The 20,784-nt window shown below is 46.1% G+C and overlaps 1 protein-coding gene across 1 annotated transcript; it reads right to left on the reverse strand.

Annotated features, from left to right (window-relative positions):
* Positions 1–1,162: 1,162 nt before the first annotated feature.
* Positions 1,163–4,655, reverse strand: ALYREF (Aly/REF export factor). The gene is made up of 6 exons (XM_069752535.1): positions 4,294–4,655; positions 4,067–4,201; positions 2,990–3,137; positions 2,845–2,908; positions 2,579–2,759; positions 1,163–1,552 (listed from the first exon to the last, which is right to left on the reverse strand). Exons 1-6 carry the CDS (start codon positions 4,519–4,521, stop codon positions 1,538–1,540), a joined length of 771 nt encoding a protein of 256 aa, XP_069608636.1. The 5' UTR covers positions 4,522–4,655; the 3' UTR covers positions 1,163–1,537.
* Between the last annotated feature and the right edge of the window lie 16,129 nt (positions 4,656–20,784).

Raw genomic sequence — 20,784 nt, forward strand, 5'->3', positions numbered from 1 at the left:
CCTTAGTTCTGCCGCAGAAGGTCCAGGTCTTGTGGTCATATTGTTCCTGTGGACACAATGGGGCCAATACAGCAATACCGGCATTGGACAAAGCTCACGCGACGCCAGTCTTTAAACATTGGATCATATGCAGTTTGTTACATTTTTAACCACTTCAACAACAAAAAAAAAAAAAGTGACCCGACCATTCTTTTGGCAGCTGCTGGTATTTTATACATAAAATAAGGCACACTTTAGGAAGAACAGTGCTAGCATTCAAGCGTGTGCCTAAAGTTGGATGTAGCTGGTCCTATGAGACCCTTTACTGGACAGAAATTCACCCAAATCCCTTCCTGACCTACAGTGGCATGGAAAACCTGGGCACCCATGATCAAAATTACTGTTATTGTGAAAAGTTCTGAAATGATATCTAAATGTATTAACATTAAAGATGACACATTTCCTTTGCATGTTAGGTAAAAAGTTTAACATTTTAAAATTTACAAAAAGGCAAAAGTTTGTTCACCCTACATGGTTAGTCCCTAGTAGCACCCGAGCTTGTAAACAATTTGTAGCCAGCCACGAGTCTTTCATTCTTGTTTGAGGGATTTTCTCCCATTCTTCCTTGGAAAGCTTCTCCACTTCCAGGCTTTTTATGACATTTAGTGGTGTTATCGAATATTTCAGGTGATTTTATTCATTTTTTTTTTTTTAAACAGCATCACAGAGCTGTAGTCCCATTTTCATTTGAAACGGTGTTTAATAGGGTTATAGGATGAGTAGTTGTAGATCAGGTGTTTTTTTTTTTTTTTATTGTGTGCAACATCTCATGCAGCTTTCCATCTCCCTTTACACTGCTTGGAATCAAAGTACCTGACCGCCACAGAAGTTGAATCGTCATCAAAACCCAGCCAACAATAACATAGGTGGTGGAAGTCAGATAGTCGCAGACAGAGCGTTCACATGTTATATTTTGTCATCAATCCTTGGATATTAAGTTGCCACCTCACAAGAACATACAGTATGTCCGTTGCAGAGAAAGCATCCCTCTGACCCCATAATTGCTCATGTTGATGTTCCTTGTACAAGTTACTGAACTGACCTATACAAGTCTTCATGAAGGATCTTAACAGAGTAATCCAAGTAAAAAAACAACACTTGAAACAAACGACAAACCCAGCACTGCAGACCCAACAGGATTTAATAAATGCAATATTTGAGTGCCCCCTGGCAGATAATTTCATAAAAAGAGCATATTACATTGGCATAGAGAAGCAGGATAGTGTCCCCAACATTCATCCTTTAGCGCACATGATATGTGCCACAAAGAACAAATATACCAAATCTTTTTTTTATTAAATATAGCCCTATTCATGACAGCCAGAAAAATATCCCAGAAAATAACTGTACAAAAAAATTACAGGTCTGCATAATAAAAAAAAAATAATGCAACTTTACATGAGTTTAAAACCTATCAGAAATAAGAGCAAAAAAAAAGTTGAATAGAAAGGAAATGATGTCCAGAGATAGAACTGCAGCACAGGAGCATGGGGAAGGATTAGCTAGTGTCCATCTGTGGAGAAGCGGAGACAGGAATAAGAATGAACAGCATCAGCTGCCTGCAAGTTATAAGGAACAGCTGCAGCAACACAACACACCCTCCCAGCAGCAGCGTATGCCGCAGAAGTGGGCACCACATATAGGCATCAAGTATAATCTTTTTAATTAAAAAAAAAAAAGTAACAGCTGTTAAGGGAGACACAGTAAGATCAACCTCCATAAGCCGTCTATATGGGCATGTAGGTCATAGCAAGCTGACTAAAGTGACACCTTGCTTAGACATCCAGGGTCATAAAACAAAAAAAAACAAAACATGGATTTCTCTGGAATATGTGAATGAGTCATTAGGATCTGAGCCAGCCAAATCTGTGAGAAGCTGCCTCTAGAGCTCATTACTAACATGAGACATGTAATGACTGACAGTCTGCTCTGCTGATCTACATGTCTCACACCAGTGATGGTCCTCTTCATTTATTAGAAGCTCTGCAGGCAGATACGGGTCCGGCCATAGACTTTAACAGTTGATTTACATATACAAAAAAAAAAAAAAACTTCTGATGCCTCTGAAATAAGGCATTGATATGTGACTGGAGGGGTCATTTTATTCATTTTCCCATGACTTACAGGCCCATATAAACTGGAAGGGTTTATCCCTCTCCGATTCCCTTTAACAAGTCTCCCAAACAGACCACAGTGGTCTAATTTTACTACACAGATACTTAAGGAAGAATAGGGAGTGGAGACCCTAAACACTACAACCAGTAGCTTACTCTTTTTTTTTTTTTTTGCATGAGCCATAGTATGAAGACGCATCAATACAAAAACTGGTTTCTGTGGCAGCAGAGTGACTGGTGCTGATGTACATCACCATCCTATTTGGCACAGTCGCCACAGGACCACAAGTCCCATTCAGAATTACTGTGAAGCAATTCGAAACCTCCCCGTCCTGTGGATAGCCAGGACTTAACCTTACAAGTTACAGACAGTGCCATCATGCAGCAATAATATACGTTGGCCAGACACTGCCACCATCACTCACCCTTGCATTGTAGGCGTCCAGCTGTGCATCCAGCTCTTCTGCTGATAACTGTTGCTTTGTGTCTCTGCCAGCTCCCCGTCCACGGCCCCGATTTCCTCCCCTGCCACCTCTTCTGTTTCCTCCACCAGCACCAAACCCTGCTGAGCCCCCTCGTGGCCGTGTCATACCACCCCTAGGCAAACTGGAAAAAAAAAAAAATATATATAAAAAACTACTACAGGTCAGGAGCCTTCCATCCGCAGCGGCCCAGCCAGCTTACTACCCACCTCTGTACAGGTCTTCTCTGTGCTTCTATCTGTGACGTGACCAGCTGAATGTTCATAGGACGACCTGTAGAAGTAAGGAGGACAGATCACTGAGCTGCTCACCATCCCCTAGGCGGCTGCCGTGGGAAGACGAGCGGGACCTTACCATCTAGCGGGACACCGTTGTATTGCTTCATCGCCTTCAGTGCATCAGCTTTCCTTTCAAAGTGCACATCCGCTGTCCCTAAACTTCTGCCCGATCGGTCGTAGTGAACTGCTGCCTTCTTCAGAGTGCCGAACTCCGCAAACAGCTCCTGAAACCACCAACAAGGGGATCAGCAACCCCAGAGACACTACACAGAGGTCACCCACTGGGAACGGAATCCCCGCATATGGGGGCATTACAGGACGGGCCACATAAGTCATTAGTAAGAGCAGAGCCCCCAGAAGTAGCCATACCTGGATGTCAGCATCAGAGACCCTACATGGAGATCACCCACCGGGAACGGAATCCCCGCATATGGGGGCATTAGTAAGAGCAGAGCCCCCAGAAGTGGCCATACCTGGATGTCAGCATCAGAGACCCTACATGGAGATCACCCACCGGGAACGGAATCCCCGCATATGGGGGCATTAGTAAGAGCAGAGCCCCCAGAAGTGGCCATACCTGGATGTCAGCATCAGAGACCCTACACGGAGATCACCCACCGGGAACGGAATCCCCACATATGGGGGCATTACAGGATGGACCACAGCTACAATAACCCACATAAATCATTAGTAAGAGCAGAGCCCCCAGAAGTGGCCATACCTGGATGTCAGCATCAGAGACCCTACACGGAGATCACCCACTGGGAACGGAATCCCCGCATATGGGGGCATTACAGGATGGACCACAGCTACAATAACCCACATAAATCATTAGTAAGAGCAGAGCCCCCAGAAGTGGCCATACCTGGATGTCAGCATCAGAGACCCTACACGGAGATCACCCACTGGGAACGGAATCCCCGCATATGGGGGCATTACAGGACGGGCCACAACTACAATAACCCACATAAATCATTAGTAAGAGCAGAGCCCCCAGAAGTGGCCATACCTGGATGTCAGCATCAGAGACCCTACACGGAGATCACCCACTGGGAACGGAATCCCCGCATATGGGGGCATTACAGGACGGGCCACAACTACAATAACCCACATAAATCATTAGTAAGAGCAGAGCCCCCAGAAGTAGCCATACCTGGATGTCCGCATCAGAGACCCCGAAGTCCAGGTTGGACACCAGCAGCTTCCCTCCGGTCTCCACTCCTCCTGCACCGGCCCCGAAGCCGCTGTCAAACAGGTCATGCTGCCACTTGTCCGGGAGCTGCTTGGGCTGGAAGATAAGATGATGTGAGCCCAGGACCCCAATACCAGGCGCCTCAGGCCTCACAGGCCGCCCCCTCTGCTAGGCCGCGGCCCTCCTACCCTGCTGTACGGCGCGGGTCGGTTCCTGCCGCCTCGGTTTAGCATCGGCCTCGTCCGCACGGGTCCTCCGCCTCCCCGACCGCCGCCACCACTTCCAATGCGGCCTATAGCTCCACCACGGGACGCGCCACCGCGGGCCCCTCGCCCTCCCCGGCCTCGGCCAGGCGTCCTCTGAGTTCGGTTCATCTTGATAATGTCGTCCAGGGACATGTCCATCTTGTCCCCCATGGTGGCGTCGGGTGCCCGGTGTTGTGGGATCACGTGTACGGGTGCGGTTTCCGTTCTAACAATACAACGGCCGCACTGAGCAGCGCTTATATAGCCCCTCCTCTCGCAAGCCCGCCACTATCGACGCCACTTCCGCCTTACGTCATCAGGCGTTCTGCGTTCCATGCCTCGTGAGCTGAGGAAATGCCGCCGCAGCCAATCAGCTGCAGAGGAGGTGAATAGACCGGGACACGTGACGTTCTGGTGGGGCCACGCTATCTATGTACATGTATATACGTTCTATATACGAGCCACGTGATGAGTGACACCTAGCGGCGGCTGCAGACATAGCCTCGCCCCAAATCATTGACCCCTGGTGAAACGCAGGTGACGGTGTGCCCCGGGGGCTATGCAACGTGTGTACTGAGTCCTGCAACCATAAGGGGTCTGGTTCATCCAGGTGTTACACCGGACAGCATGAATGTATGGGGCCTCCAGACGGCCGTGCACAATGGCGGTCTCCATGATCGGGGCCTAGTGTGTATTTTTGCAGTGTCCTAACACTAAACACTGACTAATAGAAAGGCGCCAAAATGTCCGTGGTCCCTATTCTTTAAGACAAACGTTAAATGTATAGTGAGGGAGGCCCAGACTGTCTGCAAACCAGAAAGGAGCATGGACCCAGAAAATACAGCTTAAAGGGAACCTGTCACCCCGTTTTTTCAGATTGAGCTATAAATACTGTTAAATAGGGCCTGCGCTGTGTGTTCCTATAGTGTATGTAGTGTACCCCGATTCCCCACCTATGCTGAGATATAACTTACCAAAGTCGCCGTTTTCGCCTGTCAATCAGGCTGGTCAGGTCAGATGGGCGTGGTGACATCGCTCTTTTCTTCCCCAGCTTTCCGTTGGTGGCGTAGTGGTGTGCGCATGTCCAAGTGCCGAATCCACTGCGCGCAGGTGAAGAAAAAGCGCGCGATCTGCGCTATTACCCTTGTCATCGGTGGGGCGGCCATCTTCCTGAGGCCGCGCGTGCGCAGATGGAGTGCTCTGCTGCACGGGGCTTCAGGAAAATGGCCGCGGGATGCCGCGCGTGCGCAGATGGCGATCGCGGCGGCCATTTTCCTGAAGCCAAGATGCGAACTCAGTGGTCCAGTTCTGGCCACAAAGCTATGGGCAGGGCCCTGTTTACCAGCTATTTGCCCCAGGGCAGGAATGTGAACCTGGCAGAGTGGTCTAGAGGTAACTGCTCTGGGAGCCATGGTGTGATCTGATCATATAATACAGCAGGACACTGGACGGAAATGTCACAAACCAACAGAAAGAATATGCCGAGTGTGGAACCCCTCGAAACCTAAGGCCATGTTCACACAGTGCGTTTTTTTCTGCGGAACCGCAGCGTTTTTGCCGCTGCGGTTCCGCAGCTGTTTTCCATGCAGGGTACAGTGTACTGTACCCTATGGAAAACAGGAACCACTGTGCACATGATGCGGGAATCGGGAAAAAAAGCCGCGCTGAATAGCCGCGGTAAAAAAGAAGTACCATGTCACTTCTTTTTTCGGAGCCGCAGCGGTTCTGCACCCATTGACCTCCATTGTGAGGTCAAACCCGCAGTAAAACCCGCAGATGAAAAAAATATCTGCGGGTTTTACTGCGGTTTGTGGTGCCGAACCGCTGCAGCAGGAAGTGCGGGGAAGCGGGCGGAAGTGCGTGGGCGGAGTGTGGCTGCCCCCCCGTGCTCCGATCCCGCCCCCCGTGCCCCAATCCCACCGCCCCGTGCTCCGATGCCCACCCCCAGTGCTCCGATGCCCCCCCCCCCCCGTGCCCTAATCTCCCCCCCTTATACTTACCCGGTGTCCGTCCGGCCATCTTCTCCCTGGGCGCCGCCATCTTGCAAAATGGCGGGCGCATGCGCAGTGCGCCCGCCGAATCTGCCGGCCGGCAGATTCGTTCCAAAGTGCATTTTGATCACTGAGATATAACCTATCTCAGTGATCAAAATAAAAAAAAAATAGTAAATGACCCCCCCCCCTTTGTCACCCCCATAGGTAGGGACAATAAAAAAAAATTAAGAATTTTTTTTTTTTTCCACTAAGGTTAGAATAGGGGTAGGGTTAGGGGTAGGGGTAGGGGTTCGGTTAGGGGTAGGGTTAGGGTATTTTCAGCCATTTTAACTGCATAGAAAACTGCATAAAAAAAAGGATCAAAAAAAGGACCTGCGTTTTCTGCCAAGAGCTGCAGTTTTTTAAAAAACAGTCCTGAAAAAAAAAGGATGGAAATCAGGAACGTGTGAACATACCCTAACTGCCCTTCTGTCCAATTAGGAATAAAGCCCAAATGAAATTGTTACCAACGAAATCTACTTTGCTCCTTAATCAATTTGTGATCTGGTGAAATTCCAGCCTAGTTTTCAGATCTTTCCAGAAAACCAGTTTTGGATTATTTTACATTAATTATATGGATACTGTTTACACTTAAAATATCACTTTCATTTTAAATTCCATTACAAAAATATATAATTTCCTATTATATACTGTATAGAGTTGTGTATTTTAAATTGTTATCTCAATAACAATCCTTTAATGTCCTCTTATCTGTATAATACACTGTATATACAGGCACCGGTACATACACAGCTCTGGCAAAAATTAAGAGACTACTTCAAAATGTTCAGTTTGTCTGATTTCTCTCTTTATAGGTATATTTCTGAGTAAAATGTAAATTGTTCTTTTATTCTATAAACTGACAAGTCTCTGAAGTTCCACGCAATACATTTTGTATTTATTTTCTGAAAATGAGAAATGGTAAAAATAGCAAAAAAAAAATGCATTGTTTCCAGACCTCAAATAATGCAAATAAAACAAGTTCATAATCATTTAGAAACAACAATACTAATGTTTTATCTCAGGAAGAGTTCAGAAATCAATATTTTGTGGAATAACCATGATTGTTAATCACAGCTTTCATGCGTCTTGGCATGCTTTCCACCAGTCTTTCACACTGCTTTTGGGTGACCTTATGCCACTCCTGGTACAAAAAAGTAAGCAGTTCTTCCTTGTTTGATGGCTTGTGGCTATCCATCTTCCTCTTGATCACATTCCAGAGGTTTTCAATGGGGTTCAGGTCTGGAGATTGGGCTGCCCATGACAGGGTTTTGATGTACTGCTCCTTCATCCACACCTTGATTGACCTAGCTGTGTGGCATGGCGCATTGTCCTGCTGGAAAAAAACAGTCCTCAGAGTTGGGCAACATTGCCTGAGCAGAAGGAATCAACTTTTTTTCCAGGATAACCTTGTATGTGGCTTGATTCATACGTCCTTCGCAAAGATTAACCTGCCCAATCCCAGCCTTGCTGAAGCATCCCCAGATCAATACCTGGTTGTCTAATGGTTAGACAGAGTCCTGGAGAGGTGTATAAGCCACAGTGTCTTGCACCCACTGTGAAATTTGGTGGAGGATCGGTGTTGATCTGTATGGGCTGTGTTATATACTGCGTGGCCTGTGTTATATACTACGTCTCTGTGCTATATACTACATGGGCTGTGCTATATACTACGTGGCTGTGCAATATACTACGTGGCTGGGCAATATACTACGTGGCTGTGCTTTATACTATGTGGGCTGTGTTATATACTGCGTGGCCTGTGTTATATACTATGTGCTATATAATACGTTGGCTGTGCTATATACTACGTGGCTGCTATATACTACGTGGCTGGGCAATATACTACATGGGCTGTGTTAGATACTACGCGGCTGTGTTATATACTCTGTGGCTGTGCTATATACTACGTGGCTGTGTTATATACTATATGGGCTGTGTTATATACTACGTGGGCTGTGTTATATACTATGTGAGCTGTGTTATATACTATGTGGACTGTGTTATATACTGTGTGGGCTGTGTTATATACTGTGTGGGCTGTGTTATATACTGCGTGGGCTGTGCTTTATACTACTATACATATTCTAGAATACCCGATGCGTTAGAATTGGGCCACCATCTAGTACACAATAACTATAAAGTGCATAGTGCATGATTTCAAAGGGTATATGTAATAACACCACCGATCACAAAATGGGGTAGAGGGCAATTGAAGAGGGCAATTGAATAGTACCTAGCACATTATACTCATAATATCCATAGGATAGTTTGGCCATTAATCTAAAGTAGTTGTCAACTGTGAACATGGTGGCCGATAACATACCATACAAGCCCATGAGATTAAAGTATCACAGCCTCTTACCCATATTGATGCCAAACTCTTACATAAATGCCCCACTGGTTGCTTCCTCAGGGGGCAGTGCATGTGTGTTTCAAATGCCACATTATATATCCCATAACAATCGCTGGTAACCAATGGTGGCAGTGGAGAGAAGAAACATCCGGCCTCGTTCATCGTGTGCGTGGAGGCGGGACTTCCACCGCTACCGCGTCACATCCAGCATCACAGAAGTGGTCCATATAGGGAACAAATGTTCCGTCTGACGTCAATGGAATGCACCGCTCTGTAAAGGAAGCACCGTCCACATGCATCACCCGCGGCAGAAAAAAGGTGACCCATCCGGAGATATATACAATGTAGAAGTGGCCATATTGGTTATGGGCAGCATATAGGGCAAAAAACTATAATCACATATAAATCCCATCGAAAATCCCATGATACAAAATATCATGATTGCCCAAGAAAGTATCATAGAAGCACACTTAATCCGTGATTTACCCCATGTATAAAACACAGATTATTAATTGCTGATGTAGTATATACATTAAAGCCAGTCCATATATCCCTAAATAAACCATGGATGACAGATTATCTCTTGTAGAGAGCACTTAATATATTATTGATATATCATATACGCTCGATTCTCATATCCATACTTTGGCCACCCTATGGGACATCATAAAGGATATTCACTCAGATAATGCAGACAAGGCGCAAATTCCAATTGCTGAAACAAATCCGCTGAATAAAATAAAGTGAAAACAGCGTGCGGGGTGCGTGCAGAGGTCTACCTAACACCAGGTGAGACATGCTCTCCTAACATTCTTATCCATGTAATTCCTTTATGATTTAAAGGGAACCTGTCACCCCGTTTTTTGAGATTGCGCTATAAATACCGTTAAATAGGGCCTGCACTGTGTGTTCCTATAGTGTATGTAGTGTACCCCGATTCCCCATGTATGCTGAGAAATAACTTACCAAAGTCGCCGTTTTCGCCTGTCAATCAGGCTGGTCAGGTCGGGAGGGCGTGGTGACATCGCTGGTTCTTCCTCAGCTTTACGTTGGTGGCGTAGTGGCGTAGTGGTGAAGACACAGCGCGCGATCTGCGCTGTCATCCCTTTCGTCGGTGGGGGCGGCCATCTTCCTGGGGCCGCGCGTGCGCAGATCGAGTGCTCTGCTGCACGGGGCTTCAGGAAAATGCCCGCGGGATGCCGCGCGTGCGCATTAGAGATCGCGGCGGCCATTTTCCCAAAGCCGAGTTTGCATCTCGGCTTTGGGAAAATGGCCGCCGCGATCTCTAATGCGCACGCGCGGCATCCCGCGGCCATTTTCCTGAAGCCCCGTGCAGCAGAGCACTCGATCTGCGCACGCGCGGCCCCAGGAAGATGGCCGCCCCCACCGACGAAAGGGATGACAGCGCAGATCGCGCGCTGTGTCTTCACCACTACGCCACTACGCCACCAACGTAAAGCTGAGGAAGAACCAGCGATGTCACCACGCCCTCCCGACCTGACCAGCCTGATTGACAGGCGAAAACGGCGACTTTGGTAAGTTATTTCTCAGCATACATGGGGAATCGGGGTACACTACATACACTATAGGAACACACAGCGCAGGCCCTATTTAACGGTATTTATAGCTCAATCTCAAAAAACGGGGTGACAGGTTCCCTTTAAGTTGTGCTGCTGTGATACCATAATTTCCCACGGGATCAATAAAGTGTATCGTATCGTATCACCAGGTCCCTGTATTGGACACCTATTATGGTTATTACCCTTTTATTATTAGGGTCCTGGTAGATAAGAAACTCCCCCCAGATAGGGACAAAGGAGGGATTATGCCCTTAAAAGGGCTAACTATGCATATGGATACTATCTCTTAGACTAGCGTTTAGGAGAGTGTTGTCGACACCTTACACACAATAGAACCACATTTACATACTATGGACCTATTATGCAGTGCACCTTCTAATTCTGGTGTCTTTTGATATTTGTATTTCTGTGTTTTTTGCACCTTCATTATCTTGATATGTGCTTGTATTTTTATTGATTTTTAAATTGTGTGTATTTGTTATAAATAAAATTTATTACTTTTTACATTTAAAAACTTCCTTTGGTTCTCTTGAGTTTGATTATCCAATGGATGTAGCAGAGGAAAAGGAGTTTGATCTACTTTGAGATGATGGCCCTTTGTGGCTCTTAGTAAATGTCTTACACCATCTATACACTCGATTAGCTTTATAATCATTAAGATCTTTTTGGTATTTTTTACTTTTAGCCTGAACAATCTCTTTCTCCCATTTCTGGAAGTCAGGGTCAAGCTCAGTATTGAGTTTTGACATGGCATCGGCTGTCATCTGCTTAGCTAATGTATCCTGAATGTTATGGATCTCACTCTCAGTGTTATTTATAGATGTCTCATCTGTTTTTGTGTTTTATGTCTTAATATTCACTTACGAGGGGCATTCATTAAAGATTTCCCCTGACCCACTTCTATTTGTCACAGGATGCTGAAACTGCACATGTGTAGTGATATAAGTCTCTATAGGTTACCTGAAAAAGGTAAAACTCGGTCAAAGGAGCGCCGAAAGGAGACTCTGACACCAGAATGGGGTTAAGCCACAACGCGTTTCAGCGGAAGTACCGTCTTCATTAGGTGGACATTGGAATGTCCACCTGATGAAGACGGTACTGCCGTTGAAATGCATTGTGGCTTAACCCCATTCTGGTGTCAGAGTCTCCTTTCGGCGCTCCTTTGACCGAGTTTTACCCTTTTCCTGTTTCTGTCCTCCTTCAGAGGTGTTTGGCTGGAGCTGCGGGGGGGACTGTGCACCCTTCCCTCACTGGGGCTACCCTTCTAGCGCTCCTAAAAAATCCACCTGCTACTGACTTTTATTCTATAGGTTACCTGACATTTTGCAACTCAGAACTGATAACGGTCTTCATTTTGCAGGGGCTGAAGTGTTGTGAGGTTTGATAATGAACCCAGTGGAATACGGAGCAGTCATCAAGTTCCTTGACTTGAAAGGCCGCACACCAAAGGAGACGTTCGATGAGATGAAAGAGGTTTATGGTGATGATTCCCCATCATACGATGTAGTAAGGAACTGGCATCGTCACTTCAAATGTGGTCGGACTTCGGTGCAAACAGCTCCAATTCCAGGGTGACCCCATTCTGCTATTGATGAACACATCATCCAGCAAGTGGAGGTCAATGTGGGGTCCGTGGAAAAAATCATCCAAGACCATCTTCACATGCATAAAGTATCCACTCGCTGTGTTCCCCAGCTACTCACACCTTTCCAGAATCAGGAATGAGTCGAGTGCTCTCAGGATCTATTGATGATGTGCCATGGATACCAGGAGGACTTTTTCAACAGACTGATCACACAGGATGAAAGCTGGGTCCATCACTATGATCCTGAGACTAAAGTCCAGTCGATGCAATGGAAGCATCATGACTCACCGCCTCCAAAGAAGGCACGTGGCCAACCCTTGGCAGGCAAGGTCATGCTCACAGTATTTTTGGACCAGCACGGAATATTATTGATGGATTTCCTAGCAAAAGATACCATGATCACTGGGGCATACTATGCTTCACTGCTGCAGAAATTGTGTTAGGCCATCAAAACCAAGAGATTTGGCATGCTCACCAAAGGTGTCCACCTTCTGCAAGACAATGCACCAGTTCACAACTGACATGTTGTCCAAATGGAAGCGTGCTTCTGTGGCTTTCTACCGCAACCCCCTTATTCACCCGACCTGGCACAATCGGACTTCCACCTCTTTCTAACGATTAAGTTATTGTTGAAGGGCAAGCATTTTCCAGATGATGAGACTCTGATTTCTGAAGTCACAATGTGGCTTTTGGAGCAACCAGCCGACCTCTACAAGCGAGGTTTACAGTTGCTTAAAGAGATGGGAGAAGTGTGTGCCCCTAGGTGGCACCTATCTAGAGGACTAATAACTGTGCCAAGTTTCATTGCTCTCAGTCCACAGGAAATGGGTCAGGGGAAATCTTTAATGAACGCCCCTCGTATATACCATAATATCATTTGTGGATCATTTCTCAATCTCCAATGCATTTTCCCTTATTCCTCAATGTACTCTTTATTTCTCAGATAGATATTTTCTCAATCCTCATTTATTATACGGTTTAAGTGATCTGTGTTATTGTAAGATTGTATTGTTCTAAATGTTTATAAAAAATCTAATGTCATCAAATTTGTTTTATTCCAAATCATTTTTGAACCAGTTTGTGATCTTATGAAATTCCAGCCTAGTTTTACAACCTTTTCCCAAAAATGAGTTCTGTATTACTACATTTATTAGATGGATCATCCATGGATTATTGAACGTTGGATTGAATAAAATGCGTTTCCCCCATGGCTTCCTAAAAAACTGCTCAGCATGCTCTATTCTGGAGTCATACATATTATACTTTCCTACATATTGCCAACATATAATGACTTTATATATATATGTATATAATATATACATACACAGTATGTAGTAGTTTATCTGGTTTTTGTATATACATGTTCTCTTTAGAACACTTTCCATGTTGACTTGTTACACCGTAAATATTAGCTATTTTTATTTTTGATGCCTGGTATTGCTTTTTTTTGGTAGGAAGAGATTTGCCTCTGTTCTAGGGGATTTTTTGGGGGTTGTGAGATCTCTCCATGATATTGTTCCTTCCTCTGTATATGTTCTTTTAAATTTGATATCACGTCCTTTGTTTATTCACTTTTCTCTTTGTGTCGTATTGTCATTGATACATTATTTTGGTATAAGTAAACATATTTATTTATCTCATTCAATCGCCTTATCCCTCGCTTTTCTTTTTGGCTAGTATATGAATTGTAGTATTGGTCCATCGATTGGTAGCGACTCTTTATTGTAAGGATATGTGCACACACCATCTTTTACGCAGGAATGAATCTGCCGGGTTTTTGAAGAAGAAGAAATTGGGTATGTGGGATCGACATCTCTTCTGACCATCAGTCGGTTGGTGGGTTCAGCCAGTCCCAATGCCATATTCTCTCGAAAGCAGGCGGGATCTGTTGATATGTGACATTTATAGCTACTATTTATATGATCAATCATCATTATTCATTACTGGTCATATATTCTAATCTTTAGTTATCAGAGTCCTGCAGAAAGATCTTTAGATCTATTGCTTAAGATGGTATAAAAGGGTTAATCAGAACTCATAGGCACAATCATCTGTATGGTGATGGTGGGGCTGAAGCATCTATGTAAATGTGCCCCCTACTGAGAGTGACCTGTATGGTGTAAGTGGTCCAGTTCTGGCCACAAAGCTATGGGCAGGGCCCTGTTTACCAGCTATTTGCCCCAGGGCAGGAATGTGAACCTGGCAGAGTGGTCTGGAGGTAACTGCTCTGGGAGCCATGGTGTGATCTGATCATATAATACAGCAGGACACTGGATGGAAATGTCACAAACCAACAGAAAGAATATGCCGAGTGTGGAACCCCTCAAAACCTAACTGACCTTCTGTCCAATTAGGGATGAAGCCCAAATGAAATTGTTACCAACGAAATCTACTTTCATCAGATTTGCTCCTTAATCAATTTGTGATCTGGTGAAATTCCAGCCTAGTTTTCAGATCTTTCCAGAAAACCAGTTTTGTATATTTGACATAAATTATAAGGATACTATTTACACTTAAAATATCACTTTCATTTTAATTTCCATTACAAAAATATATTATTTCCTATTATATACTGTATATGGTTGTGTATTTTAAATTGTTAACTCAATAACAATCCTTTAATGTCCTCTTATTAGTATAACATACAGTGAGGGAAATAAGTATTTGATCATAGTAACATAGTTAGCAAGGCCGAAAAAAGACATTTGTCCATCCAGTTCAGCCTATATTCCATCAGAATAAATCCCCAGATCTGCGTCCTTCTAAAGAACCTAATAACTGTAAGGCTGGGTTCACACTGCGTCTATATGGCACGTTAGACGGACTACGTTACACCGCGGAATAACATGCTGTTAGCGTAGTCCGTGAACGCCGCCATTGAATTCAATGTCGGACGCATAGCTAGCGATGTGCCGTCATTGAGTGATGGACCCCGAGACGCGGGCTGCAGCGTTTCCGGGTCCATCACTGCTAGGGCAGATAGAGCTAGCAAATGCTCTATCTGCGCTAGCGATGTGCCAAGTCGGCACTTGCGTTACAGCAGCCCGTTCACGTATGTGTTGAACGGGCTGCTGTTTAACGCAATGTGAACCCGGCCTTAGATACAATATTGTTCTGCTCCAGGAAAACATCCTGGCCTCTCTTGAGCCCCTCGACTGAGTTCGCCATCACCACCTCCTCAGGCAAGGAATCTCAGATTCTCACTGCCCTAACAGTAAAGAATCCTCTTCTATGTTGATGGAAAAACCTTCTCTCCTCCAGACGCAAAGAATGCCCCCTTGTGACCATCACCTTCCTTGGTATAAACAGATCCTCGGAGAGATACTTGTATTGTCCCCTTATATACTTATACATGGTTATTAAATCGCCCCTTAGTCGTTTTTTTTTAGACTAAATAATCCTAAGTTTGCTAATCTCTCCGAGTATTGTAGTTCTCCCATCCCCTTTATTAACCCCTTTACCCCCAAGGGTGGTTTGCACGTTAATGACCGGGCCAATTTTTACAATTCTGACCACTGTCCCTTTATGAGGTTTTAACTCTGGAACGCTTCAACGGATCCCAGTGATTCTGACATTGTTTTCTCGTGACATATTGTACTTCATGTTAGTGGTAAAATGTTTTTGATATTACCTGCGTTTATTTGTGGAAAAAACGTAAATTTGGTGAAAATTTTGAAAATTTCGCAATTTTCCAACTTAAATCACAGAGATATGCCACACAAAATACTTAATAAGTAACATTTCCCACATGTCTACTTTACATCAGCACAATTTTGGAACCAAAAATTTTTTTTTTAGGGAGTTATAAGGGTTAAAAGTTGACCAGCAATTTCTCAATTTTACAACACCATTTTTTTTTAGCGACCACATCTCATTTGAAGTCATTTTGAGGGGTCTATATGATAGAAAATAACCAAGTGTGACACCATTCTAAAAACTGCACCCCTCCAGGTGCTCAAAACCACATTCAAGAAGTTTATTAACCCTTCAGGTGTTTCACAGGAATTTTTGGAATGTTTAAATAAAAATGAACATTTATCTTTTTTCACAAAAAATTTACTTCAGCTCCAATTTGTTTTATTTTACCAAGGGTAACAGGAGAAAATGGACCCCAAATGTTGTTTTACAATTTGTCCTGAGTACGCTGATACCCCATATGTGAGGGTAAACCACTGTTTGGGCGCAAGGGAGAGCTCGGAAGGGAAGGAGCGCCGTTTGACTTTTCAATGCAAAATTGACAGGAATTGAAATGGGACGCCATGTTGCATTTGGAAAGCCACTGATGTGCCTGAACATTGAAACCCACCCACAAGTGACACCATTTTGGAAAGTAGACCCCCTAAGGAACTTTTCTAGATGTGTGGTGAGCACTTTGACCCACCAAGTGCTTCGCAGGAGTTTATAATGCAGAGCCGTAAAAATAAAAAATCATATTTTTCACAAAAATGATATTTTCGCCCCCAATTTTTTATTTTCCCAAGGGTAAGAGAAGAAAATGGACCCGAAAATTTGTTGTACAATTTGTCCTGAGTACGCTGATACCCCATATGTGGGGATAAACCACTGTTTGGGCGCAAGGGAGAGCTCGGAAGCGAAGGAGCGCCATTTGACTTTTCAATGCAAAATTGACAGGAATTGAGATGGGGCACCATGTTGCGTGTGGAGAGCCACTGATGTGCCTAAACATTGAAACCCCCCCCACAAAGGACACCATTTTGGAAAGTAGACCCCCCTAAGGAACCTATCTAGATGTGTGGTGAGCACTTTGACCCACCAAGTGCTTCACAGAAGTTTATAATGCAGAGCCGTAAAAATAAAAAATATTTTTTCCCAAAAATGACATTTTCGCCCCCCAATTTTTTTCCCAACGGTATGAGAAGAAACTGGACCCCAAAAGTTGTTGTACAATTTGTCCTCAATACGCTGATACCCCATATGTGGGGGTAAACCACTGTTTGGGTGCATGGCAGAGCTCGGAAGGAAAGGAGCGCCATTTGACTTTTCATGGCAAAATTGAATGGAATTGAGATGGGACGCCATGTTGCGTTTGGAGAGCCCCTGATGTGCCTAAACAATTGAAACTCCCCACAAGTGACACCATTTTGGAAATTAGACCTCCTAAGGAACTCATCTAGATGTGTTGTGAGAGCTTTGAACCCCCAAGTGTTTCACTACAGTTTATAACGCAGAGCCGTGAAAGTAAAAAAAAAATTCTCACAAAAATTATTTTTTAGCCCCCAGTTTTGCATTTTTCCAAGGGTAACAGGAGAAATTGGACCCCAAAAGTTGTTGTCCAATTTGTCCTGGGTACGCTGATACCCCATATGTGGGGGGAACCACCGTTTGGGCGCATGGGAGAGCTCGGAAGGGAAGGAGCGGCATTTGGAATGCAGACTTAAGGTACCTTCACACTGAACGATATCGCTAGCGATCCGTGACGTTGCAGCGTCCTGGCTAGCGATATCGTTCAGTTAGACACGCAGCAGCGATCAGGATTCTCCTGTGATGTCGTTGGTCGCTGCAGAAAGTCCAGAACTTTATTTGGTCGCTGGACTTCCTGCAGACATCGCTGAATCGGCGTGTGTGACGCCGATTCAGCGATGTCTTCACTGGTAACCAGGGTAAACATCGGGTTACTAAGTGCAGGGCCGCGCTCAGTAACCCGATGTTTACCCTGGTTACCAGCGTAAAAGTAAAAAAAACAAACACTACATACTTACCTTCCGCTGTCTGTCCCCGGCGCTGTGCTTCTCTGCACTGGCTGTGAGCGCCGGCCAGCCGGAAAGCACGGCGGTGACGTCACCGCTCTGCTTTCAGGCCGCTGTGCTCACAGCCAGTGCAGGAAAGCACAGCGCCAGGGACAGACAGCGGAAGGTAAGTATGTAATGTTTGTTTTTTTTACTTTTACGCTGGTAACCAGGGTAAACATCGGGTTACTAAACGTGGCCCTGCTCAGGCTCGGACTGGCCCACCGGAGAACCGGAGGATTCTCCGGTGGGCCCAGGCACTGACACCTGCTGTGTGGGCCCCCACTGCTCCAGGGCCCCCCCCGCCTCCCTCCCACCTTGAAGACGATACTCACCCTGCTTATGAATATGAATATGCGCATATTCATGACCTTAATTAGCGGTATCACATGACCGCTCAAGCAGGAAGAAGGTGCTGCGCCGGAAGTCGGGACAGAGCCTGGAGCCATGTCGACGCGGCCGCGCGGTGTGTGGGACAGGACAGGTGAGTCTGAGGGACGGGTCAGGTCAGGTGAGTATGAGGGACGGGGCGGGGTGTCCTCCAGTGCAGCGCTGATAGCAGGAGACCTCCTGTGCTGTGGAGAGAGGCTGAGGAGCGGCGCAATGGTGGGGGCTCTGTACACAGGAGTACTCCATGGGGCTGATCTGAGGGTTGTGGGGGCACAGATAAGCGGACGTTCCTACATGGGGGCTGTACAGAGAGCAGGGTGACTTTTGAATGTGGGGAGGGGGTGCTGTCATATGGGGGTCTGTGAGGAAGGAGGGGGTGCTGTCACATCGGGGTCTTTGGGGAAGGAGGGGTGCTGTCACGTGAGGGTCTTTGGGGAAGGAGGAGGTGCTGTCACGTGGGGGTCTGTGGGAAAGGAGGGGGTGCTGTCACGTGGGGGTCTTTGGGGAAGGAGGGGGTGCTGTCACGTGGGGGTCTTTGGGGAATGAGGGGGTGCTGTCACGTGGGGGTCTTTGGGGAAGGAGGGGGTCTGTGGGGAAGGAGGGGGTGCTGTCACATGGGGGTCTGTGGGGAAGGAGGGGGTGCTGTCACATGGGGGTCTGTGGAGAAGGAGGGAGTGCTGTCACGGGGTCTGTGGGGAAGGAGGGAGTGCTGTCACGTGGGGATCTGTGGGGAAGGAGGGGGTGCTGTCACACACATGGGGGGTCTGTGGGGAAGGAGGGGGTGCTGTCACACACATGGGGGGGTCTGTGGGGAAGGAGGGGGTGCTGTCATGTGGGGAAGAAGGGGGTGCTGTCAAGTGGGGGTCTGTGGGGAAGGAGGGGGCGCTGTCACGTGGGGGTCTGTGGGGAGGGAGGGGGTGCTGTCACGTGGGGGTCTGTTAGGAAGGAGGGGGTGCTGTCACACACATGGGGGGTCTGTGGGGAAGGAGGGGGTGCTGTCACACACATGGGTCTGTGGGGAAGGAGGGGGTGCTGTCACACACATGGGGGGTCTGAAGGAGGACATAAGCCGGCGCGCCATGCAAGATGGGAGCGGGGGGGGTGGAGAGATAAGCCATGCATATGGGGGGGGATAAGATCCATGCATTCAGGGGGGGGGGAATACGAGCCATGCATTCAGGGGGGGAATATGAGCCAAGCATAGAGGGGGAAATAGGAGCCGTGCATTCGGGGGGGGGGAATATGAGCCGTGCATCCGGGGGGGGGAATATGAGCTGTGCATTCGGGGGGGGGGGGGGAATATGAGCCATGCATACAGGAGGGGGAATATGAGCCATGCATACAGGAGGGGGATATGAGCCATGCATACAGGAGGGGGGGTCATTATACAGTATTGAGCATCATATGGGATCATTATACAGTATGGAGAACTGTGTGTGGCCATTATACAGTATTGAGCATCATGTGTGGCCATTATACAGTATTGAGCATCATGTGTTGCCATTATACAGTATTGAGCATCATGTGGGGCCATTATACAGTATTGAGCATCATGTGTGGCCGTTATACAGTATGGAGCATCATGTGTGGCCAATGGACATTATACAGTATGGAGCATCATGTGTGGCCGTTATACAGTATGGAGCATCATGTGTGGCCATTATACAGTATGGAGCATCATTTGTGGCCATTATACAGTATTGAGCATCATGTGGGATCATTATACTGTATGGAGCATCATGTGTGGCCATTATACAGTATTGAGCATCATGTGGGATCATTATACTGTATGGAGCATCATGTGTGGCCGTTATACAGTATGGAACATCATTTGTGCCCATTATACAGTATTGAGCATCATGTGGGATCATTATACAATATGGAGAACTGTGTGTGGCCGTTATACAGTATGGAGAACTGTGTGTGGCCGTTATACAGTATGGAGCACTATGTGTGGCCATTATACAGTATGGAGCGCTATGTGTGGCCATTATACAGTATGGAGCATCATATGTGGCCATTATACATTATGGAGCATCATGTGTGGCCATTATACAGTATTGAGCATCATGTGTGGCCATTATACAGTATGGAGCATCATGTGTGTGGCCATTATACAGTATTGAGCATTATGTGTGGCCATATTTTTTTTTTGTTTATAATTATTGTATATAAAACAGTGTGATCAGCAGTGCTAATGGGTGTGGTTGGGACGTGGATATGGGTGTGACTAGTTGTGAAATGGGTGTGGTCAGAGGCGTGGCCTAAAATTTGCTGCGGCGCACTACGCGCGCCACAAACTTTATACCTCCTTCCCTTCTTCAAAAGTTGGGAGGTATGGTACCGCATTTGCCAGATCACGGCAAGTGCCGCAAATCCCATAGGGAATGAATGAGGCTGAACGCAGTGTTGCCGTAAGTGATCCGTTACGCGGCAGATGCAGAAAAACTGCCTGATCTACTGCAAAAGGCGATTTTCACATCAGCAATTCTTGCCAAAGTCACTGCCGATAGTGTCATACTCACCAAAGGGGGAGGCAGCACTAAAAGTGCCTAGGGCAGCAGAAACTCTAAATAGGGACTGCATTATACTCAGGGTACTACATTATATTATGGGGGGCTACATCATACTATATGAGGGGTTACAGTATACTCTATGGGGGGCTGCATTATATTCTGTTGTGGGGCTGCATTATTCTCTCGGGACTACATTATATTATGGGGGGCTACATCATACTATATGA

This window comes from Ranitomeya imitator, chromosome 2 (assembly GCF_032444005.1).
Source record: "Ranitomeya imitator isolate aRanImi1 chromosome 2, aRanImi1.pri, whole genome shotgun sequence".
NCBI lineage: Eukaryota > Metazoa > Chordata > Amphibia > Anura > Dendrobatidae > Ranitomeya > Ranitomeya imitator.